Below are 22850 nucleotides of genomic sequence, written 5' to 3'. Positions count from 1 at the left end.
TCGAACAATCGATCCCGAGTCATAAGTCAAATGGGACGTTTGAATTATCAAGACGTACCTCTACCGACTGGCGGACATCTTTGGGAAGTCTGTTTTTTTCTTTTATTCGCCACATTACAGATCATTATTTATAAAAAGAACTATCCAAACCAAATATTTATAGTTACCCAGACTGCGTCATTTTTGCTTGCAATCTTATTCTCCCTTGTTACTTGTAATCGCCACACAACATACCTTTGGCAACGGTCAATGCTTCTTTTTTACCAATCAATGTTTCGATGATAGCCAGTCCGAAAAGATAAGCAGTTGCAGGCCCTTGGCTGGTGATCAATTTCCCTGTATTATCAAGAGAAACGAAGCAACGGTAAGAAATTTCAGTGACTACTATTGCAGAATGTCATGTAAACTCCAGTCCTAATGACAATGGTGCTTTTTCTCTCACCATCGATCACAACTTTTTCATCCACCCATGTATAAGCTCCCTCAACTTTATCCTTCATCGACGGGTAGCAGGTTATTTTCTTTCCCTCTGCTATTCCATGAGCTTTCAGCGCAGTTGGTGCTGCGCATATAGCAGCAATTAATCTGTCTCCTTTCAACTGATCTTTGAGAATGCCACCAACCTCCTCTGACTGGAGTTTTTGAAAAAAGACATCGAGAACTTGGATATCGTGTAAGACCAATGACATCCAATAGCTTGGGGGATAGCAAACATGACAATAGCTATTCATGTCTATTCATTACCTTAGCTAATGCTTCGGATCCACCAAGTCCACCAGGTAGGATTACTACATCATAAGTCTTACCCTTTGTTGCATCAGATAAAGTTTCATCGGACTGTATTTTCACTCCTCGGCTGCAGGTAACAATATTACTATTGCCGACGCTGGCAACAGTGACGAGAACCTGGAAAATATACAGATCAAATAACATCGTGCCATAGAGAATCAGCCATCGTATTCTGCTGTACATTTCTAATCGAGTACACGAAACAATGACAAGGTTTCTGAACATTTATTTTACATAATTTCCAGATCTTATACCCCAGCTCTTCGGAGAACATCGACAGTTATTACAGCCTCCATTTCCTCAGCTCCCTCAGCTAGAAGCAGAAGTCCTGTTTTCTTTGCCATGTTGACGTGGATGCTGGTCAAAAACCGTCGAGCTTACAGGAGTCGAAGTCTTAATTCGGGTGAAGCGCAAAACACCGGTAACACACGGTAACATATGATCTAAACGTAATAAAATTGGTCAATTGCGCAGCGCATGAGCTTTTTTGCAAGCCATCAACATCCGCTTTCTAAGCGTGAAGAATTGCGCAGCCGCAAACTGGAAAAGCCGGTATTGAAACAATGATTCAAAATAAACAAAATAGCTTGACACCACTTATCTATATTTATCTATATTAATTAGTCTGGAATGTCCTAAAAGCTTCGTTCTAGAAAAGTCAGTAACAATATTATTCAGCAAAAAGTTTTTTGAATTTTTATCCTGGGTACATTGGATCCACCATTTGCTCCAACTTGAAAGCTTGGTTGCTTCACCAAAAAATCGAGGTTTAATTATTCAAAAACGTCGGCAAATTAATAGTTGAAAATTGCAGAGAAAGTATTCAAACATTTCAGATTAACAATTGTAATTTTCAACTACCAAGCTTACCTCCTTTTTATCCAGCCTCCGTTGTTTCCCGCCTGGTGGGCGCCACTATCCAAATACGGCGTCTGTAATCAGAAGTCGTTGATTACAGATTTGTACTTTTAGATTTTTAGATAAAAAACAATTTTCTGAAAACAAATTTTCGAGAGATCAATGGCGAATAATTTAGACATAGCTCATTTCTTTATTCTGTTTTTCTCAACGTAAAATATAATTATACATACAATTAGACATGATTAATAGTAAGAAATTTTTATCAAATTTCTTAAACAAGATTTCAATCAGATAATTATACATTATACAGTATAATTAATTAAAATCGATCAAGATCAAAAAAAGATATGCAATTGATTATAGTAAAATCGATATTAATAAAGTATCACACGTTTAAATTATACATTACATTACAATCTGTTGGGCAGATCAGCATTGTCTTTTTTCTTCTTCGTTAAACATGAGATCAATAAAGTTGAGGAACTTTCAATAAATAAAATTCATCGAATTCATTTCTAAGGCCAAAGTCTACTATAACTTATATTCCAACATAATCCAATGTATCCACGAACGAGTAGATATTTTATTTATCATTTTACTTATTATATTCTATTTTTTTTTCTATCTTTCATTAAACATCAATCTCTTTTCATCTATTTCGAAGGAACTAATCGATTAGTAGGTCATTATATTCGCTTCAGAATTATCTACTATAGATTGCATCGTAGTATAACAGGGGAAAAATTTTTCAGAAAACTGTATATATTTATGTATATATATATATATATATATATCGTTATTTGTATTATATATAATTTATATAGGTATTTATTTTCTCATACATCATTCCATGTAGTTTGATTAATCGGCTTAATTCTTTTTCTTTCATTAATTATTATAATAATAGTAATATGGCCCTGCAGAAACTCACAAACAATTATCGAGGGTTGAAAAATGTTTAATTGACACCTCAGATTATCTCTAAGTGGATATAGTTGAGAAAATAATACCAATAATCATTCGGATAGACGAAAAAATTCAGTTTCATGTTTAATTCGGGGCCATTTTTTTACAGAGTTACTTAACTATGATTTCAACTAATATAAATAATATTTTTTTTCAGGTTTTTCGCTTAACCATATATTTTGACATTACATAATTTCTTTTTTTTTTTTTACATTCATATAATAGCGTCGTAGTAAAAAGTAGTAAAAACACAGTCATATATCGATAGATTTGATTTTTTGTCTTTTCATTTTGCATTTTCCCGTTTTTTCTTTATTTTTTATTTTTTTTTACTTTTTTTATTCATTTATTACTCTCGACATCGGTACATTTTGAACGACAGTCTTTGACGCCGGTAATGATAAATTATAGTTTTGACGAAACCTTTTTTTTTTTTTCTTTTAATTAAGGTTGCAATTAATATTAGAATAATGAAATTGATGCGATATTAGTTCGGGGAGACTAGCGATTATATAGTTCTGTCGTAGTCCGTGCATAGAATAATTGTTTTTTCTTCCATCTTTTGCTATTCTCCAGTTTTTTTTTTTTCTTCAATACCGAATCGATTACATATTTTATCTATACTCGACGAAGTATTCTATCAGAATTACGATTATAATTTTGAAATGATAATTTTTAATTATTAAAATTTATATATAGATGTATTTGTACATCCGACATACCTGTATGCATAAATGTTGTGTCTATAACTTTTATTCGAAAATCAAAGCTCTTGAGCATCGAGAAATAAGATGTACGAATCACGTTGCATGCAATGATTAAATTCTGAACGAAATTGTCAAAATTTTTCTTCTCTATTTTTTATCGTTTTTTTTTTTTGTCATTACTTTTGCAATCACGTAACGGTGATACGATCAAATATATTTATTATTAATACTATTATTGCGTGTTTATTTGACAAGGCTCACTTTATATAAGTACATGATATACACGTGTATGTATATATTTTGTTCTTTAATATATTACATAGGGTATGTCTGGTGTGAAAATTTTTGATTTTAGATTATTAATAATAAACACATCAATATATCTATACAGACGTGAGATATTGCCGATATAAATCATCGTGCGTCACGATCATCGTTTACATTCATTAACGATTATACATCGTGATTATCGTGTTCTTTTCTCGTCCTTGACCAATTTCTGCTACATATGAATCATTTTTTTTTTTTTTTTGGTGGTTTTTTTCCTCGATTACTCTACGACATGGTATACCGTATATTTGTATATTTTAATTATTAACTTTCGGGAATGTAATATTTGAAACATCAGTCTATATATATATCAATGTAAATAGCGTAATATACAATATATGTGTATATATATAAATGTATGTACGTGTAAAATAAGTGCTAGAGTTTTATGCAGATTATGAGAGGACGCAGGAATTCCTTTTTGCGTCGTTTCTCTCGCGTATCTGTTGTAAATGTTGTAATTGAGAGGGCGATGGAACATGGGCGGTACTTACTCTGGTCGAATTGTTGCTCAGATGCTGGGGTGGCGGTAAAGATTGACGACGACGACGACGCAGAGCTGGGCTCAAGTTGTACTTCACCTTAGCCTGTATCAAGAGCTCCTTGAACACTTGGGATATATTCGTGTTGTCTTTCGCCGATACCTCGACGAAACCGTTCTCCCAATCAACCGTCGCCAACGCCTGCGTGCTCTCCTTGTCGACCTGATCAACGAAATTCGATTAGGGGGGGATGATAATTGGAAATTGAAAACGACCTCCTGAATTTTAACGGACGGTAATAAGAAAAAACTTTCCGAGGTACGATTTTCTTCCCAAGGTCGCTTCGAGTACACTACAACGATTTTTGCTTTCTTTTAAAAAATTGAAATTTTGGAGAAAGCTTGACGTTGTACTCGAAACGACCGGCGTTCAGGATTACGGGGGTGTTAATTTTTTAACTTTTTCTTTTCGCAGACGCGTCTCACCTCGCGATGCTCGTCGGCCAAATCGACCTTGTTCCCCACGAGGACGATCGGCACCGCGGCGTATCCTTTCGTTTCAAGTATTTGCGATCGGAGAACCTTGGCTTCCAGAAAGGAATTGGAATCGTTGACGTCGTAGACGAGGATGAAGGCATCGGCGGAAGAGATGGAGAGGGCTCTCATCGCGGGGAATTCGTAGGCACCGGAAGTATCGAGGATGTCGAGAGTCAATTGAATACCGGAGACGTTGAAGTCACCGTGATGCATCTCCTCGATGGTTCTCTTATACTTCGGCGAGAAGGTGTTGTAAAGAAATTGGCTTATTATGGACGATTTGCCAACTTTCGCTGCTCCCATCACCACTATCTTATGGCGAAACGAATTCTCCGTTTGCTTCGACGTACCGTTACCCTCGCTCTCGCTGGCCGCGGACAATCTCTCCGTACTGCTGATCGGTAATAAAAATTATTAACTTCGACATTTCTCGAATTCGTACGACGAAGATACACCGCGAAAATCTGCGTCGTACGAAAAATTTTCCTCCCTCGCTCACCTGTTATTTTTCGGCAATTCTTTCTCCTGTTCCTCCTTGAGCGAGGACGGTTGGAGGCTGAAACGCCGACGAAATTGATGACGGCTCTTCATCATACTTCCCCGTCCCGCAATCTGTAAAACCGAACGTTTCAATCAAGATTGTACAAATTCTGCTATCAACGTGAAACAAAAAGATTGATGCAATATAACATGCCGGGTACGTGATATACCTGTATACGTGTATCTGTTCGCTTATACGATATCGCCAGATTTTCCGCAAACAACCCATCCAGATGGCAACAATCTCCAACGTCAATAAATCCCCTACAACGCAATTCCATTTTCTTTTTGTTTCTAATTTTTTTTTTTTTTTTTTTTCTATTTTTTATTTTCTCTCCATAATTTTATCCCTCTCATTTTTGCAATTTACTATTTTAATCAAAAATTTACAAACAGCTGTTGCCGGGAATTAAAATATTCAGACTAATAAGTGCAAGGACAACGAACGAAACGAGGGTGTGGAATGTCGCGCTCCTCGCAGCGCGACATGAAAATTATTGCGCAAAAAAGTTGAAGAGTTTCCTGGGAGAGGGATGAGGGAAAATAAAAAATTGAAACGAAAGGAAACCGATGTAGAGGAAGTAATCCCGTAATAAAAGAAGGATTTGCCGTTCTATTTTCAGTAGTTGGGTACAGAGTCGTGAAGCGCGGTAACTTTATCACCATTTTACACTCGGTGAACAATTTTCACCCGATTCGGACCTTTCATAAATATAATGCGGAACGAGGTCCTTTTTCTCATTCATCCACTCCGCACTCTGTTACCCGACTATCTACGTTTTATCCCCCCGCAGGTACCTCGTCGACGTACGAGGTCCACCTGAGCGAGGAAATTGACGAGATGATAAAAAAAATTTTGAAGGAAAGTAAAGGAGATTTCGAAATTTTCTAAAAAACCGATTTCACCAGAAATAATCCGACCGAATATAGGCGCGACGATGTCGTCAGAATTCTACGTCTTTAAATTGTACGATTTTATTCGTTTGCCAATTTTTGATCTTCGGTAATATTTTCACCAGAAAGGAACGAAGGAGGGATAATGGATGAAAAAAACCGACGGCGGGTGACGGTAAATTTGGCGAACATCCGTTCGGTTCGCCGCTGAGAAACCGTGAGCCCGCGGGTAGCGTTTCGATTGAGCCACCCTGTGGGGCGAAAGTAAAACAGGAAGAAAGCGAGGAAGGAAGTCGAGAGGAGGAGGAGGGAGAAATCCCTGGGATCTCGGAAGCTGCTCCGAGGAATAACCTGAACCTGAACCCAACCTGACCCAACGTAAAAAATGTTCGCGCGAGCCCGAGCCACGGGGGTAAGAGCGAAAAGACGCACTTTAAGAGTCTGATACACTCCCAAGTTGTTCCCCGTACGGATATTATAATATCTGTATACGGTCCCTCGAACGGGGATTCTCTACTTTTTTCTTTCCCTCTTTCACCCTCCCTCCATTTTTTATTCCCTCACTCTTTTCATCCCCTTTCTTGGCGCGATATCTTCTGCTTTGGCGCCCGGATATTTTTCGCCTCGGTTCAAAAACGTTTCGAAGAAATTTCGATTGCACAAAAATTCAATGAAACGTTACACACATACATCAGACTCGAACGTACCTACGTCGAGAGCGTTTTTCAGAGTTTAAAATTCGGCTCATTATTGTCGTTGCGGGTTGTTTCGTATATATTTTTTTTTTCTTCCTTTTTTTGATTTTTTTTCTTTACCCGCGTCGCGTCGCCTCCGCCTCCGTTACATTTTAGGCATACGGTACGAACGTTGCATAAAAAAATTTTCATCCCCCGGGGTGATTTATTCGTTTAATAACATCACCTCTGCAACCTCCTGTGTAACGAAAAAGGACGAGTGAGAAAAAAAAAAAAAAGGAGAGGAGAGAGTAACACACGCCGAAAATACTTTAATTTCGTCATCGCGAAAATGTGACGACATATTTTTTTGTTCCGTGAGGCAGCGCGCGAAAAAATATTGAAACGGAAAAAGAAAATCTACACCTGGACTCTTTCGGAAAATATTCCGTACGTTATGCACACGTTACGTGCGACGGGGGTGGCGCTAAGATTTATCGGAGCCTGAAATTCGGCGCGGAGCGAATAAAAAGAAATCTGAAAAAAAAAAAAAAACCGAAGAAAGTGAAAAAGGTCCAAGGCATAGATTATACGTATAGGTATATCGAACTCCGAAGTGTCGGAAAAGTTTCCGTTACTTCCATTTTCTTTTCTTCTACTCGGTTCGCGAATTTTTTCATCCTCCGGCCGGAGCAGAGCGAAGATTTCCCGCTAGAAACGCGCGAGTATACGCGGAAGGCATTTCTCGTTTCGATTTATTCGGTTTCAGTTTTTCACCCGCGCAATAAATGAGTCTACGCGTGCGTTCGATCGGCAGAAGGGTGAGGATAAGAAGCGAGGATCGTTTACACGACTACCCCTGTTTACATAATAATGGCGGCCGCGCGACCTTTGCCCTTTTCTTATAAAAAAGCAGCTGCGCCGCGTGGCAGGTATTAATAGAAAACTGTCTTCGTTTATTTCGGCCGCGAAATTCGGGCGCTCTCCTTTTTTTTCCGTTTTTTTTACTCCCGCACACCCCCGCAGCCCCGTCCGAAACTCGAAAGATCTTTGCGAAAAATCGCCCCGCTGAATGGAGACGAGGCGTTCTTCGCCGCGAGCTTTTCCGTCGACGGAAAATGAAGGCGGGAAATTGAATTCCTTGGGAAATATATACATGTATATTTATTCGCATCTCGAGCGATGAACTCGACGTCTCGGTTTACACGGCCGTCAATTACATGCACCGTAAATAATTGAAGTGAGAAAAAAAATAGCAAATTGCTCATTTTACGAATTCAATTACATCGAGCCGGGAATATTCCGAGGCATAAACTGGTCCCGTTAAAATCATATCACCGAGCGAATTTATATGGTTGCACATTTAATACTTGTACCTACGTATAATAATTTTGCCCCCTCGTTCACCTTGCGCGAGGGTTTACTGAAATTAGAAATTAGAAATTTACGTTTTCAGGAAAATTTGCGACACTTTTTTGTCGAAAATTTTTTTTTTCCTATCTTCGTCGTCGCGGTCGACGTGCAGTAATTATTGATCAGGTTTTTCGAGGGGGGTGTAACGGAGGTAAATGAATAGAAAAAAATGACAAAATTAGTCCGATCGATTTCGGTACGATTGATATCGTAACTATGAAGATTATCGTGCGTCGTATCGCGTTATCAGCCTCGGGGGGATCCGTGTAATTTTTTGTATCGACTACGTATCGCATATTTGCTATATTTTGTGTACTTTGATTTTCAAAAGCGTACACAAATACTGGACAACTCGAAAAATGAAAAGAATAATAATAATGATAAAAAAAAAAAAAAGTGTCACGTACCACGCGACGTGCGGTATTATCCGTATTATCCCTGGCTGCACGGAGGAATACTCGTAAAACTTTCATGCTCCATGAAATATACTGCGGACGTTGCGACGCCGTGTAACGACCTGCACCCCCGTGCAGCACGTCGAATCTTCGAGACATCCTCGATTACACGTATCTTGAACATTAACTCGACACGGACGCGGTATTCGACGTACCGCTCGAACGCATCTCCGGAAAATGCAACCTCCCCGTCGAATAAAACAGCGTCTCTTATCCTCTGCGAATTTCTATGGAAAAATTATTCCCGTTTCTTCGTTTCGTCGGCGCGCTGTTGAAATGGAAATCGAAATTGAATAAAAGAAAAGAGACGAACAGTCGGGCATTAATGCGGCGAATGCGATCGAATGACGGAAATTTGTTTTCTCGAGAATCGGAAGCAAAAAAAAAAAAAAAAAAAACGCAAAATTTCATATTCAATACGTGTATTATAATATGATACTTTAATTTCGCTCGAGGGCCTCGCGGCTTTCAACGATTTTACGGACGAATTAACTTCGTATATCTTAACGGGGGGGGGGGGGGGGGGGGGTTGTTATTATACAGAGAAGCTGTTGAATCCGACCGCGAGACGCTTACGTAGGAGGTAGCGAAGTATCTCTTTGAGTAATGCAGCGGCAACTTCGCCTCTCCTCCCATAAAACTTGAGAAACTGACGGGGCATATCGATTAAATTTATAAATTTTAAAACGTCTCGTCCGATCGCCCCGGCGTCCGCGTACAAACTCGACGTCACGACGAGGGTACGCCGCACCCCTGCGTGGGAAAAATTTTGGCAGGGAAATTTCGCAAATCGATACAACGACCCCCGGGTCCGGTCGCCTATTTTTCCAGAACCGCAAATCCGACCGTCGAATAGAGAAATTAATCGGGGCGAGCGGAGAGCGTTGGAAACAGGGGGATTTGAAATTTGCAAAATTTTCATCGTTCCGGGCTCAACGTCCGGAGAGGTCAGGAGGTCCGTTACGACCCCCTGGCCACCGGTAGGTACGTCGCGTAGCGGTTCAGTTTATACGTTGCGTTATTGCAGCCGCAGTTCGCATGCGGCATGTAATACCGGGTTATATGGAATATCCAGTGGAAAGTAGAGTAGGGCAACGACCCTGCAGAAAATTATACGTATACATGTATAGATATGTACGGTGAGCGTATCCGCAGCTCTGAACTGAACCAAACCAAACCATCCCTTGTATTGCTGTACGTACACAGCCACCACCTAGTATTTTCCTATATTATTGTACACGTTCGGAATCTTGGCTCCGGGTCGTCGGGATCCCGGAATAAAGTTACTCCTCTTTTTACCTTACGGAGAATCATTTTGTCCCAAATGTGAGACCCGCGCACGACGTAGCTTTTTCCTTTCTCTCCTTTTTTTTTTTTCACCTCATATTTATTTACTGTGATTTTTCAATGTTATTCAGGTCACGATGTCAACGTTCGCTTTGATGCCGAAAAGAAAATTTTCCGTACCGTTTCTTATTTCCGATGCTTTATTCCGCGCTTCTCTTCGTTTCCGTGCAGAGGAGATAAATGAAAAGACAAAAAGGAGAGAAAGAAAGAAAGAAAAAAAAAAATCAAGACGGAAAGCGGTGGAAACGGGCGAGTAGGAAGAGGAGGAAAACGGAGGAGGTGACTGTACGATGGAAAAAATGCCGCCTCAAATTGGCAATTTTGGCCGATCGACGAGGTCTTGAAAAAAAGAATCAAGCATCCGAGGTAAAAAAAAAAAAAGGAGAATACATTTTCAAATCAGTTTTCCAATTTCCTTTCGCGTGTATCTGTACACGGTCCTCGTACAGGCTTAAAAATGTGTATACACATCTCGCACCGTGCGTCCCCCCGATAAAATACCGTGGGAAGATAGAGAGTCGACAAAAAAGAAAAAAAAAAACTGGGTAAAATAAAAAAAGCCCATCGATTGATAATTCAGTTGCGACGTGGAGCTTTAATTTTGGTAGGTTCGCGCGAATGTCCGATGCCGTGAAACCGTTGGACTTGGTTTATTTAGGGTCAGCGAGTCCCGTAGGAACGGATCACATCGGGGCAACCCGTGCAACGTCGAACGAAACCGCGACATAAATCATACGAGTGAAAAAGGGGGTGGAGAACGAGAGAAAATAGCGAAAAAAAAAAAGAACGGGCGTCGAAGAAAACCACCGAAAAAGGTGAATGAAAAAAGCGACGATAACGATGATGATACCGGATAAAAAGAAAACGAGACCAAAAAAAAAAAAAACTTGAAGAAAATTAGAGACCCGGGAAAACGCGTATTCCCGTGGCACGGAGCTTTCCAACGCGGCGGTCATTCTTTATTTCCTCCCTCGTTTTATATCGCTCTATTTTATTCCCTCGCTTTCCGTCCACCGCCCCGAAGAATCTTCCGCGTTTCGTTTCGCCCCTGAATTTTATTCTCCTTCGCGAAAACTACCGTGACTTTTTAAGCGAAGGGGGTGATTGAGAAAAAAAAATCCGCGGCGCCTGACTGACCGCAGCCCGCGCGACGCGACGCGTGTCGCGCGGGTCGCGGGTAATCAGGGGCCGCGGTGTTTTTCGAACAGGGGGGGTAAGAACGAGCAGGAGAGTTTAGGGAGAAAAGGGAGTAGAGAGGGTTCGATTTTTTTCAGCCCCGTTATTTTACGAGGTCGTTTGAATTCCACTTTACGTGCTCCGGTGTGTATAAAATTCTTTATTTTTTTGTTCGGGGTAAAATTTCTCAGGAGCAGATCGCCGGGGGCTATAAGCTCTTCTTTATCGCGTCCGTCGCTCTTGTTTGTCTTTTTTTTTTGTTTTTTTTTCTTTAATTTTTTTATCCTACCCTCTCGACCCGGGATACGCGGCTGATTTGTCATTTTTACTATCGCCCCGAGGCGTTGTTCGAGTCGCGGTACGACGCGAATCTTTCGCTCTTTTTTTTTTTTCTCACGCGAACGAAGAAATTCCAACGCGCGACGGATGCATCCGTTCGATTCGCGAACTCGTCCTTTTCATTCGCGCGGCGGCCTTGTAAGGGAGATTTACGGTACCCACGGGTATTAGCGCTTAAGAGCTCCCGATCCTCTTTGAATCCGTAGAGCGTAATTCTTCGAAGGTTAAATAATTGACCGACCGCAAGTCGACTTATCCTCCGGTCGCGGCGAGGGCGAGAAAACGGCTTATCCTCCTCTTTTTTTCCCTCCACCCTTTTTTTTTTTCTCAAAATTTCTTCTTCTCTCTACTCGCGAGCACTATCGCGCCGAGTCGTTGCGTGTCTGGTGAATCGAATGAGAAAACTGGCAAAAACTTTTTTGATAATATTCTCCTCATAACTATCTCGTTTTTAATTTCGACATCGCCCATCCCAGTAGGGTATATAATACGCAACACGATAATTGAACGCTAGCCGATTTAATCCGTCGCGCTAATTAAATAAATCCCACGGGGTCCATCAATTTTCCGTGTGCGTCGGTTAAATAATACCACGCGATATCCGATCATCTATTAAAATCGACGTATTGTCTACGAGCGAAAAATAAATATTCCGGCGTTATATTATACATATATAATATCGGATGCGACGGGGCGATAATTTTTTATCGGTAATTAGTAATTATTATCATTATCGCGATTATTGTTATTGTTGTTGTTGTCGTTTTCGTCGTTGATATTGTTGTATCGGTTAAATTTCTTCGCACCGTAGATATTGACGTAAGGTAATACCTGAGATAACTCTCCCTCTTTCTCTCTCACTGTAAGCAGCAAGGCACAGTCGATACTTGCGGATTTTGTTATATTTCTCTTTCCCCTATCCGTCTCTCGCTTTATGTCATGTACACTCGTACGCGTACACGTAGTCAGACGTTAGATGCATGTGCCGGTTTTAGGATAAACATTAATTTACATAGAGGCTTCGCCGTGTACATAAAATAAACACTTCGCGCGTAGAAATGCAAAGTGTGTTTCACGTACGGCAAATTGGAAGGGTATCGTCTTCGAATTTTGTCCCTCGGAGTTCCATTTTTTTTTTTTTTTTTGGGGGATGGGGCGGGGGATTCTTTGATTACCTTTGTCCTCAGACACAGCGAATTTAAAGTTAAAATCCTTACTTTCTTCTAGTTTTTCGTAACTCTCATCGCCGCTGCTTATGAGGGTAAAGTTCCAATAGCAGTTTCGGGATGTTAGAAAATCAGGAATAAAATAGTCAAATTTTGATTAAATATGTATATATATAAATATATATCGATTTTATTGTAAACTTGCCTTGATTTCTCTTCGAAATAGTGATAAAGTTGAACGTTGTAGGTCCCGTGGGAATGCGGTGGTGGTCTCTGGTCAACAGGTAGAATACCGACTGGCAGGGGATTCGAAGTTGCGGAAGAATAAGACGAAGAAGAAGTGGGGATTCTTTTTTCACACGAATATGAGGTTGGTTTTTTTTTTATTTTTCTTTTTATTCAGTCTGTTCTCGTTTCTCGTTTCCGCACGTTTGTTGCGAACGAAACTTTCCGAGTTCGTTGGTTTCTTAAGTTTTTCGATCGAATTACTCGGTCAACGATTATCGCACCTCCTCTCCGTTCACCGAGCGAAGGACAAACGGGAGCCTGCTCCCGTCTTTGAATATCGGCAAATTTTATTTTATTTTATTTTTTTTTCGAGTCGAAAAAAGTTTGAAGTAAATCAGCGAATTCACGCGAAACGTTCGACGCCGCCGGGAAAGTTGATATTCGCGAATGTAGAAGCGAAATTGCGTTCGAAATTTGAATTTCAAATCTCCCCCTTTACCCTCGCGTTCTTTTCCCTCCGTTTATCTTGCTCGCCCTTTGCGTGCGAACGATTTCTGTACTCGGATCGATATATACGGCGTGCCAATAAACGTACGTACGTACGGTGTATTTGCGCGTACGTATGCCTCTAATTGAGGGAAGTGCGAGGGACGATCGTCGACGCGGTTCGCGACGTGAGTGACGAGCTAGCTCTGTCCGGTACGTCGCGTTATCGGAGTCCCCGGCACGGCTGCCAGTCGGCGACTGCGCGATCGACTTCCCCCACCCCACCACTCGACTTTCACCCCCTCGCCGATCCACCGCCACCCCGCCACCGCCCCCCGCCACCGTTCCTCTCGCCGCCGAATTCCCTCCCCGTTACCTCCTTCGAAACGACCAACCCTTGCTCTTGCCTCTTGTCGGCAGCGGCCACGGTGCCTCGGGACCTCAACCCTCGAACCTTCTCACTTTCTTTCTCTCCTTACCTTCCTTTTTCCACCCGCCCCTTCCTCCCCCTCGTCTCTGACGAGCTACGGGGGGCCGATTTTTTCCTCCCTCCCCCTCATTCGTTTCTCTCTCTCGCTACTTTTTTTCCCTCCGTGTTCCTCCTGCATCGAGAGAGTAATGCGTGTACACGTATATCGCGTGGGCGAAATCCGAAGACCGCCTTTCGGGTAGAAGGTCGGAGGAAAGTAGAGTAAATTCTGATGTCGGTCGAATCGTTCCGTCTACTGTATCCCCGCTCTTCTGGAGCGCGAGGGAAAAAAGATCGGCGAAGAAAATAATCGACGGCTTGATAAATTCCCTGAATTTACATCGAACACCTATTATACAATACCGCGTTGTACACGCGCCTCTCTTTATCGTTGGGAACTTTTCGTTTTTTCCGTTTATTTTTTTTTTCACCCCCCCCCCCCCCCCCCCCGGATCTCCCGCGAGGGTAAACGCTTTCGCGTCCAGATGTGAACTGATCCGAAACGGTCGAGGGGATGACGGATACGCCGGTGTGCCTCCGAACACGGATGACCTTTGGGTAGGAGGCGAACGGCGAATTAAGGGTTGAGAGTCGGGTTCTCGTTCTCCCAATTTCGCGCAGTATATATGTATACCTATGTCGGTAAAACATGCGACGCCGCGACGCGCGATGAGAAGGGTCCGCGCTGAGGGATCAGAGGGGGATTCAACGGGGGGTTCGAATTAACGGGGAGGCTGATTTGCCTGTGGATTCGACGAACGGTTTTACCCCCGTAAATTACAGCGCAGAAACCGTTCGACGGATTACCTCTTCTTCTTATTCTCCGCAAACTCTCCTTGATGTTACGTCCGATTCCGTTCGCGGCCGCGGAATCGTCCAATCGCGTCGGGGGATTTTTTGCGAAAAAGCGAACGACTGGGTCGTCGAATTCCAAAATCCCGGGGCATCGGGTTTACCCGTATTTCGAACGCCTCGAAAATTGCCCACCCCCGATCTGCCACCCCCTTTTTTTTTATTTTCCCTACCGTTATTATTTTACATCCAACGTCCGCCCCGTGCCGACGATGATTTAGGGGTGACCGCAAACGTTCGAATGGCGAAGGGATTTACGCGTATAATCACATTTGCAGACTAGGCGCCTCTCGAGCGAAACTTTGAAGAACAAATACACGTATACAGTGGCACCGCGCGTACTCGGATTTTCGGTAATATTCCTGGAGGTGTATCAACCCCCGACCTTGACTATCCTCGACTCTGGGGTAACGCGAACTTTTCGCGAAACGCCGGCGAAATTACGATTCGCCCTGTTCCTTGAAAAATTTTTATCATCCGCACGGGTTCCCTCCCCGTAAAATCCCATTAAAATCAACGTTAACAGCTTATCAAAATCGCGGCGAAACTTTTGTCATTTATAATCATAATTGAAGATCGATATTTTTTCAATCTCACCTCGGCCTCTCTGGTTTTTTTTTTTTTCATGTCGTATCTCTTTAACTTCTCTCGTTTTTTGATTTACCTCCCTTTCTCTCCTCCTCTCTTCCCCCGCACGGTCATTTTCGAATTTATTTTTCCACTCGTCGGAACAAAAGTTAAAATACATATTCATCGGAATGGAATATCGAAGAATTTGACCGGAAAATTTTTTTTCTCTCTCGTTCCTTTAAATTGAAAACAAAAAATTGCAAAAAAAAAAAAAATAGACCAAAGCGATTCGTACCGAGTGACAAGAATAAAGGAATAGGAAAGAATTTAAACGGTGAACGGTTTTTCTTGTTACCGCGGAAATAATCTATTTTATTTCCGTATCTTTTATTCGCGCAAAATCGTTATACCTGTATATACACACACAGAATGTCCTCCCCTATCCCGGATTTAACTTGTTGGAGAAACGTCTTATCGATTTTTCGCAACAGGTTATACTTCTCCCATTATATATATCTACACAGCAAAGGCCTCGTATTTTATACGACGGATGAAGAGAAGAAAGAAATCGCACTTCCAAACCGGAAGAAAGGGGAGTTAAAATAAAAGGACTCGACACTCGACACAGTTTTAACGAAAGTTTCGATCCGCGACGATGAAAATATTCGAAAAAATTCTATCGTCGCACGATCAACGCGATTCGGGGTGTGAGAACCAGAAGGGTGTAACCCGCGAAAAAGCTACTACCCGCAGCGAGAAAATAAAAACCAAAAAGCTGAAAAAATCGGTACATCAATCAAATCACCGCATTCGCGCCGACGTATGCCTCGTCGTAAAAAAATTCGAAATTTCGAGTAGCTCGAATCGAAAAATTTGATCGAACGTTGACGAGAATTTCGATTGAGTATTTTATTTATTTTCCACAAAATATATAACGTCGATAAAATCAATTTTCGATTTAAAATCAATTCATGAAATATATGCGTCATCTTCGACGTACCCCACTCGGAGTGAGGTGTATAATATAAATCACACCTTTACGTAACATCTTGAGAATTTCGTTGTTCCTTCGAATGATTCGTCGTCGTTGTAACCCGGTCCGCGTTATCGATGGGCAACGGAGTGCTGCTAACGACGTTCGCCAACTCCATACCGGACGCTGTTCGTCTCGCAGCCTGAAGAAGGAGAAAAAAAAAACAGGGGAAAAAAAACTTGAGAAGGAAAAACATACGGGAGGAATAGAACGGGGGGCGGGGGGTTGTGTAGCGAACGCGCGGGGGTTGCTCCCTGGACGAATCGGAATCGAAGAAAAAATAACCCCCATTTTTTTGCCCCGCTGCCAAATTCGGGGGTGAAATCGGCTCGACGCGATTATCGCGCGTAATTCTTCTGGATTCTTTCTTTTTTTCAACCCCCGAGCGACCGAGAGACGAGAAGGACGAGATGGAAATATTTCTTTTCGGTCGGGGCGTCCGAATCACTTTTCTACCTTCAGTCTGTCTCGTCTCGCCGAATACAGGACCCAGAGTACGTAGATCGTCATGATCAGAACCGGTACGAAAATTCCGGCCAGACTCGAGGACCTCCTCATCAGCACGTGGTGAAAGGCGAGGAGGGTGACGGCTAGGGCTGTACCTCCGGCTACGTAACGTCCCGTTCGTCGCCGATCTTCCTGAAAATTTTTAAACCACATTTGTCACTCAAAATGGCAAAGAAAAATCAAAATCTAGGAAACGTACGTGCAATGGGAGAGACTTTTCTTTTGGGAACAACGTCCAATGATTTTCACATTTTCGTTTTACGGTTTTTTTTTTTTTCCCCCCCCTCTCCCCTCCGGAATAATGAATGATTTTCTCACGAGTTTCGAACGTGGATGTGTAACGGTATACGTTACGCGTATGATCTATAAATATTTTATACCGGTGAAACATAAAATGCCCGAAGTTATGTGCGAGATAAATTTCAAAGGCGAATCTGTTCTTCTTCATTCTTCTTCTTCGCGTGCAGGGTGTGTATGGGTGTAAACTGGCTTCAATGGTTACATAATTCGCTCCACCGCCCTTTAAACTTCTAAATGAATTAACCGAACTCCGGGGGATTTAACCGCAAAGTACGAACGAAAGAGACGAAGAGCTTAGCGCGGGGTGGAATAAAAAATACCCCCGGATTTATTTTTCGGCGTTTGAAAAATTTTTTTGGATTTGTTCGTAAATTGAAATTCTCACGTTCCTCGAGCCGTCCGCGATCACATCCGGTTCGTTTGTACGTTGCACGCGTTTCCACGCGCTTTAACTGCACCCAATAAATCGGACGATATATATATTTATCGATTAAATTACACGCAGGTAAAATAAACCGTTCGATTCGCATTCGGTTGCATGGGAGGAAAATCGCCCTACGGTTCTTCGCACGACCGCCGTGGATTTCTTTCGAACTGTTTCAAAATCCATCGGCGATTAGCCAAGGAGTGATTAATTTTATTGTCGCGATTAGATGCGTTCGGTTCGAAGCTAACGCGGTATGATGACGGGTAGCGGACTGTAAACTAAATTTGCGCGGCTGACCTATACGAAACCAATTCCAGAGTAGCTGCATTCGACCGAACGTTATATATAAACCTACAGTCGAACGCGTGAAAGAATAGAAATTCTTCATTCTGTCTTCTTTCTTTTTAGTTTTTCCCCATTTTTTCACTCATTTCGAGTGATAACGTGAAAAAATCGAAGGAACGTCCTTGTACGATCGTTGAAAAAATTTCACAGGACAAAAACTGACCACGACCAATTGAATGGTTCGATTAATTAATGGGTGATGAAAATTTTTAATCGATTTACACATACTCACAGATGCGGTAAGGGGTCTTAAGGTATTCTGGGAAGAGAGTTCCGATTTCGGCATGATCGGAAATTAGTTATTTTATTCAGGTGTGACAAAAAAAAAAAATTCAAAAAATTTCTCTTTCTCACAAATTCGAAAGGAAAAATCAAACTGACGATGAAACGAATAACTGCAACGATATCGTTGTTAATCGATATTATCGTACATCACCGCGCACAACTAGGATCTCCGTATACATTATACTTTCGTGATTGGAGAGAAGAAAAAAAAAAAAAAAAAAAAATCAAAAAAACGGGAAACAAAATTAAGAGGGATTGAAAAAATAGCGGAAAAGCCACCGCGGGGTTGACGTTACGCGTATAACGACCGACGCCCGATCGGAAGGGAGGAAATAAAGAGGAAAAAAAACTTCGTACACTCAGTTTTGAGAGCGATTATTTATAAATCACGGTTTAGCGACGGACTCGCGATGCGGTTTTTTTTTTTTTGCTTTCTCTTTTACTTTCAATCGCGTTGGAATTCGACGATTCAACGCGGTTCCAAGGAGGCGCACGCCTTGTACTCGGGCCGAATTTAAGACGTTGTAGTTTGTGACTGCCCGGTAGTTGGTGGCAGACGGACAGACCGCAGTTGTTGAGCTTAAAGTTAAAACTATCGCGGCGAACTACCGTTCGGGATAATAAACAAAAGATCGGTAGCGCCAGCGTACGTGTAAAACCATAATTTCGATCGGCCGGTAGCATTAAATTTACGCACGGTTAATCATCGGTGAAAATGATTAACGCTGATTAAATTTGGTCGCGTATACGTCGCACCTCGATGAATACGTATTCAATTGGCGAAGGTCTCGCGACGACCCGACCGATAATTCGATTCGACCTTTCGGCGAATGGAGTACGTTTTGAAAGAAGAAAAAAAAAAAAAAGAAAAAAAATAAGAAACAAGAAAAAAAATCAACGACAACGACGGTTGGAAAGTTTTTCCTGAATTACGAATTTCGTCATTCGGGAGTCAGATTTTTCCCTTTCCTATCGAAATTGGGATTTTTATTTTCCTCCCGTTCTTCCGTTTCGCGCATAAAATTCGGATGGAAATCTCTTCTTTTAGCGTCCGTACATAAAATATTAATGGATCCTATACTCCGGGCCCATGGGAGTGAAAGAGGCTCGACGATTTTCGTCAGTCGTAAACTCGTTAAATTCGCGCTTTTCCGAGCTCGAAAAATATTGCGTAAACCGGATATAGTAATGGATGAAGAGCTCGCTGATATTTAACCGACTCGCGCCAGCTTCTCCCCGTCCTCCCCGCCCCTCCCCGCCGTCCCGCTTTTTCTTATCCTCGCGTATTTTCGGTCGCTCGGATTCTTGCCTTTTTTTTTATTTTCATTCAATCCGCAACGACCGTAATTATCATCCCGTTCGCTCTGCCCTGCACGCGTGATCCATTCGCGATCAATTTCCGCACCATATCCACAGGTAGCATATACCGTCGAATCAGGACGGACGCAGGGATATGAATTTCCGTCGCGGTCGGTTGCAACTGCGTTTCAATTCTCCGATCCCTTTACCGAAAGTATATCGCTACGAATACCACATTTCGTTCGTAAAGCACAGCAACAGGTTACGAAAAATTTACCACCACCCCCGCGTGCCGCCCCCGCCCTGAAAATTCAGCTTTTTACTTTTTCCGTGAGTATAACACGTCGGGATTGGAAGGACGTGAGAAAATAATGGTAAAACTGAAACCAGAAAAATTGTAATCGTGAAAAGCACTCTTGAGAAAATCGCTGGGTGTATACTTCGTTATACCACCCTTGAGGTAATTACTTGTATATTATATCTTTTTTTTTCGTTTTCAGGACGACGACGGTGCAGGGGTGAGATGGAAGTTTATGCCATAGTGTTCCTCGCAGCACGTATCCTGAGCGATACGAATACATGTAGGAGGTACGGGGTGGTACCCAGCTGTTAAAGGTCAGCGAAGTTGGCCACGTGGAGGACTATAATACACGGTAGGTATACGTAATTGATAAACACTGTGTCACGTTAAATTAAGTGCAAAGATAAAACTACGACCTTCGCGAGGATCGACGTCGCGTCGAGTAAAACGATCATCGGGGGCTGCTGCGTTGCGTTCGTAACGTGGACGTAGTACATGAGCTCAAGTCGAAAAAGCTAAGAGCGTTTTTTTTTTTCGTCCGTTTGGGAAGATTTTCCCAGCGATTTGTCGGAGATCGGAAACGATTACGATTGAAATGGAAGAAAGAGTTACGATTAAAATTTAGACGAACAGTCGATCGGGCGAAGGGTTCTGATTTTTGCAGAGTGGTTTGAAAAAGAGCATCAACTTTTTGACAGAATAATTGACGGTTTTTTATAAACGAAAATGACGGCGTCGGCGAGGGTGAGAAATAAAAGATAAAGAATTGAAGAAAAAATAAATAAAACTACTCGCAATCTGCAGTCCCTAAAACAATTTCACGCCGAAATAAATCAGAATCTGGATATACGGAATAAGGGACAATGCGCGGCTTTATGGATTCGAATTCACAATTGTTCGGCAATACAATATATTTGAAAATGGGTTGACTGATATGGGGATTGTTTTATCCAGGCCAAAGGTCGCTGCAGATTTTCATTAGATTTACAATTTTAGATTTTTCAGATTTTCCATTGATTCGAATGGGATAATTCGTGTGGCTGATGAGTCGAATGAAGATAACGGACGAGATAACCAGATCCATCCCCCGAACGTCTCATTCTTATTTATTTCGTTTCAATTCGCATCAAACGTCTGAAAAATCTAAGGTAAGCCCCTTTGGATTTCTAGGCAAGAAATCAACATTTTTTCCCCACTCTTCGTATTTTGAGCTCAAAATTCGAACCCGCTAATCGGATCAATCTATTCATCGAATTGATTGAGTAATCGCCAATTTTGCACCGTGAACAGCGAAAAAATGGGGTGAACTCGATAACTGTTACCGTAACTCACGACTTAATTTTACAAAAATATTCGCATTCGCAATTTTTATGTCATATATCTGTATGTTACATGATATTGTACGGATTGACGATTATTTTTGCAATCAGATTCAATCCGAGCCACTAAGTCTCTCGATTTTTAGCATGACTACGCTTTTTGAGCTCAGGATTAAATATATTTTACTTGAATTAGTAACTCATCGAAATGTTGGGATTATCACTGTGCTTGACCGCTTGAAGATACAGAGAAACTGTAATATCTTTGAAGCTTTTGGTCATTGGTCAATTTTGTAATCAGATTCTTGTTTGCGAAATCAAATTACAAAGAATCACTGCCTAAGGATCCTTTTTTCTTTATTTCCCCATTTTTCCGAGATCTTGTTCCATTTTTAATTGATCGTTGATAATGAACAAAGCCCCTCTATGCCCGGCAAGCTTCTGATGCTGTGCAGAAGAAGTATCCGGACCTAAGACCTGTTTCCAGATTGTTTCGGAATTTTCCCTGTTTTTCCTAATTTTTTTTCGATTTTTTTTCAATTTTGAAATTGATTTTTCAATTACTGCATCTTCCTGACGCCTAAGAGGCGCCTGATGATCTTAAACTGGAAGCATATCATTCGAAATTCATTCTCAATTTTTTCCTGATTTTTTGGGATTTTTTTCGATTTTTTTCAGATATATTGAATTATGTTTGAATTTTTCCGCCCTTCTGACGTCATGTGATGACGTCACGTGGTCTGGTCACGTGACCAAACTAGCGCTATGTGCGGATTTTTGGTGAACTAAAAACTCGCCGATACAGCTAGCGCCATGTGGCCGATTTTTAGTGAACTACTGAAGCGTCTAGCCTCGTGACGGGCCCCACTCGTTTCTCGACCACGTGGTCGGTTGCAGGTGGCGCCATCTTTTTTTAGTTCGCCGATAATCCGCAAGATGGCGCTGGCCGCAACTCGTTTTAGTAGTTCACGGAAAATCCGCCACATAGGACTAGCTGTATCGGCGAGTGCGGCCACGTGACCAACAGCACTGAAATTCAAACATGTTTTAAAAATCGGAAAAAAATCCCAAAAAATCAAGAAAAAATCGGGAATGAATCCAGGATGACGCACCTTCAGTTCTGGATTACAGGACCCCTACAGGAAGGCCGAAAGATGCAGTCATTGGCAGATGAATTGAAAAATCTACTGGAAATCTAAAGAAAATCAGGAGAAGTAGGAAAGAATAAGAAATATCTGGTCAAAATCTGGAAACAAGTCTAAGGTCGTGCTACTCTAGCTGCATAGCGTCAAAACTTACTGATCTAAGAACTTGCTGATCAAAAACTCGTCACACACCTTCGACGTTTCATCGAAGCATAGCCTGTAAATCGAAGTTGAACACAACCCCGACGTTGACGAATACTAATGATCACATGTCATTATAATTACTCCTCCATTCAGGTAATTGCATTCTTGGTCTCTCGAGAAAAAACAGTCAGAGGATCAGAGGCTACAGTCTCCAGACATTTGCAATTTTGGGGGCTGGACAATAGACCCAAGCAACAGTGAAGCTACGTGTCAGTTTTATTTGGATGTGGATGCAACGTTGGTTGGAAAATGCAGGTTTGTTGGCTTTTGGCTCCTCCAGCATCTGGAAATTCATAACCAGTAGAATGTTTCGTATTTGTTTCAGAAGAATCGGTGTACAGAATTTCCCAGGTGATTGATGACACTGTTTGTTGGTAGCCAAGGTGATTGAATAGTTCATGAGGA

At 41.7% G+C, this 22850-nt stretch overlaps 3 protein-coding genes and 2 long non-coding RNA genes across 11 annotated transcripts; 2 read left to right on the top strand and 3 right to left on the bottom strand.

Annotated features, from left to right (window-relative positions):
* Positions 1-77: 77 nt before the first annotated feature.
* Positions 78-1186, bottom strand: LOC105687278 (protein dj-1beta). Its single transcript, XM_012402788.3, has 4 exons — positions 1044-1186; positions 745-906; positions 443-632; positions 78-336 (listed from the first exon to the last, which is right to left on the bottom strand). The coding sequence occupies exons 1-4, from the start codon at positions 1131-1133 to the stop codon at positions 209-211; spliced, it is 570 nt and encodes a 189-aa protein (XP_012258211.2). The 5' UTR covers positions 1134-1186; the 3' UTR covers positions 78-208.
* LOC110117067 lies at positions 1065-4776 on the top strand. Of its 2 annotated transcripts, none has more exons than XR_007278505.1 (3): positions 1065-1220; positions 4169-4453; positions 4610-4776. It is a non-coding gene; the product is annotated as an uncharacterized LOC110117067 (long non-coding RNA). The 2 variants fall into 2 exon arrangements; XR_002305749.2 differs by having other exon boundaries at positions 1067-1220; positions 4169-4430.
* Positions 2833-13636, bottom strand: LOC105687277 (ras-related protein Rap-2a). Of its 4 annotated transcripts, none has more exons than XM_048655636.1 (4): positions 12881-13636; positions 5171-5283; positions 4621-5065; positions 2833-4357 (listed from the first exon to the last, which is right to left on the bottom strand). In XM_048655636.1, exons 2-4 carry the CDS (start codon positions 5263-5265, stop codon positions 4049-4051), a joined length of 849 nt encoding a protein of 282 aa, XP_048511593.1. In that variant the 5' UTR covers positions 5266-5283; positions 12881-13636; the 3' UTR covers positions 2833-4048. The 4 variants fall into 4 exon arrangements, with proteins under 4 accessions (XP_048511593.1, XP_048511595.1, XP_012258210.1 ...); XM_048655638.1 differs by having other exon boundaries at positions 4621-5062; positions 12881-13635; XM_012402787.3 differs by lacking the exon at positions 12881-13636 and having other exon boundaries at positions 4621-5062; positions 5171-5311.
* Positions 4924-22847, top strand: LOC110117068. Of its 2 annotated transcripts, none has more exons than XR_007278500.1 (8): positions 4924-5072; positions 6231-6517; positions 10066-10360; positions 12923-13045; positions 19977-20129; positions 20783-20925; positions 22539-22700; positions 22771-22847. It is a non-coding gene; the product is annotated as an uncharacterized LOC110117068 (long non-coding RNA). The 2 variants fall into 2 exon arrangements; XR_007278499.1 differs by having other exon boundaries at positions 20774-20925.
* On the bottom strand, positions 16149-18780 carry LOC105687235. 2 transcript variants are annotated; one of them, XM_048655641.1, is made up of 3 exons: positions 17020-17987; positions 16770-16952; positions 16149-16455 (listed from the first exon to the last, which is right to left on the bottom strand). In XM_048655641.1, the coding sequence occupies exons 1-3, from the start codon at positions 17266-17268 to the stop codon at positions 16318-16320; spliced, it is 570 nt and encodes a 189-aa protein (XP_048511598.1). In that variant the 5' UTR covers positions 17269-17987; the 3' UTR covers positions 16149-16317. The 2 variants fall into 2 exon arrangements, with proteins under 2 accessions (XP_048511598.1, XP_012258123.1); XM_012402700.2 differs by lacking the exon at positions 17020-17987 and adding an exon at positions 18125-18780 and having other exon boundaries at positions 16152-16455.
* Positions 22848-22850: the final 3 nt, after the last annotated feature.

This window comes from Athalia rosae, chromosome 5 (genome assembly GCF_917208135.1).
Source record: "Athalia rosae chromosome 5, iyAthRosa1.1, whole genome shotgun sequence".
In the NCBI taxonomy this organism is placed as follows: domain Eukaryota; kingdom Metazoa; phylum Arthropoda; class Insecta; order Hymenoptera; family Athaliidae; genus Athalia; species Athalia rosae.
This window is presented reverse-complemented; position numbering and strand designations above follow the sequence as displayed.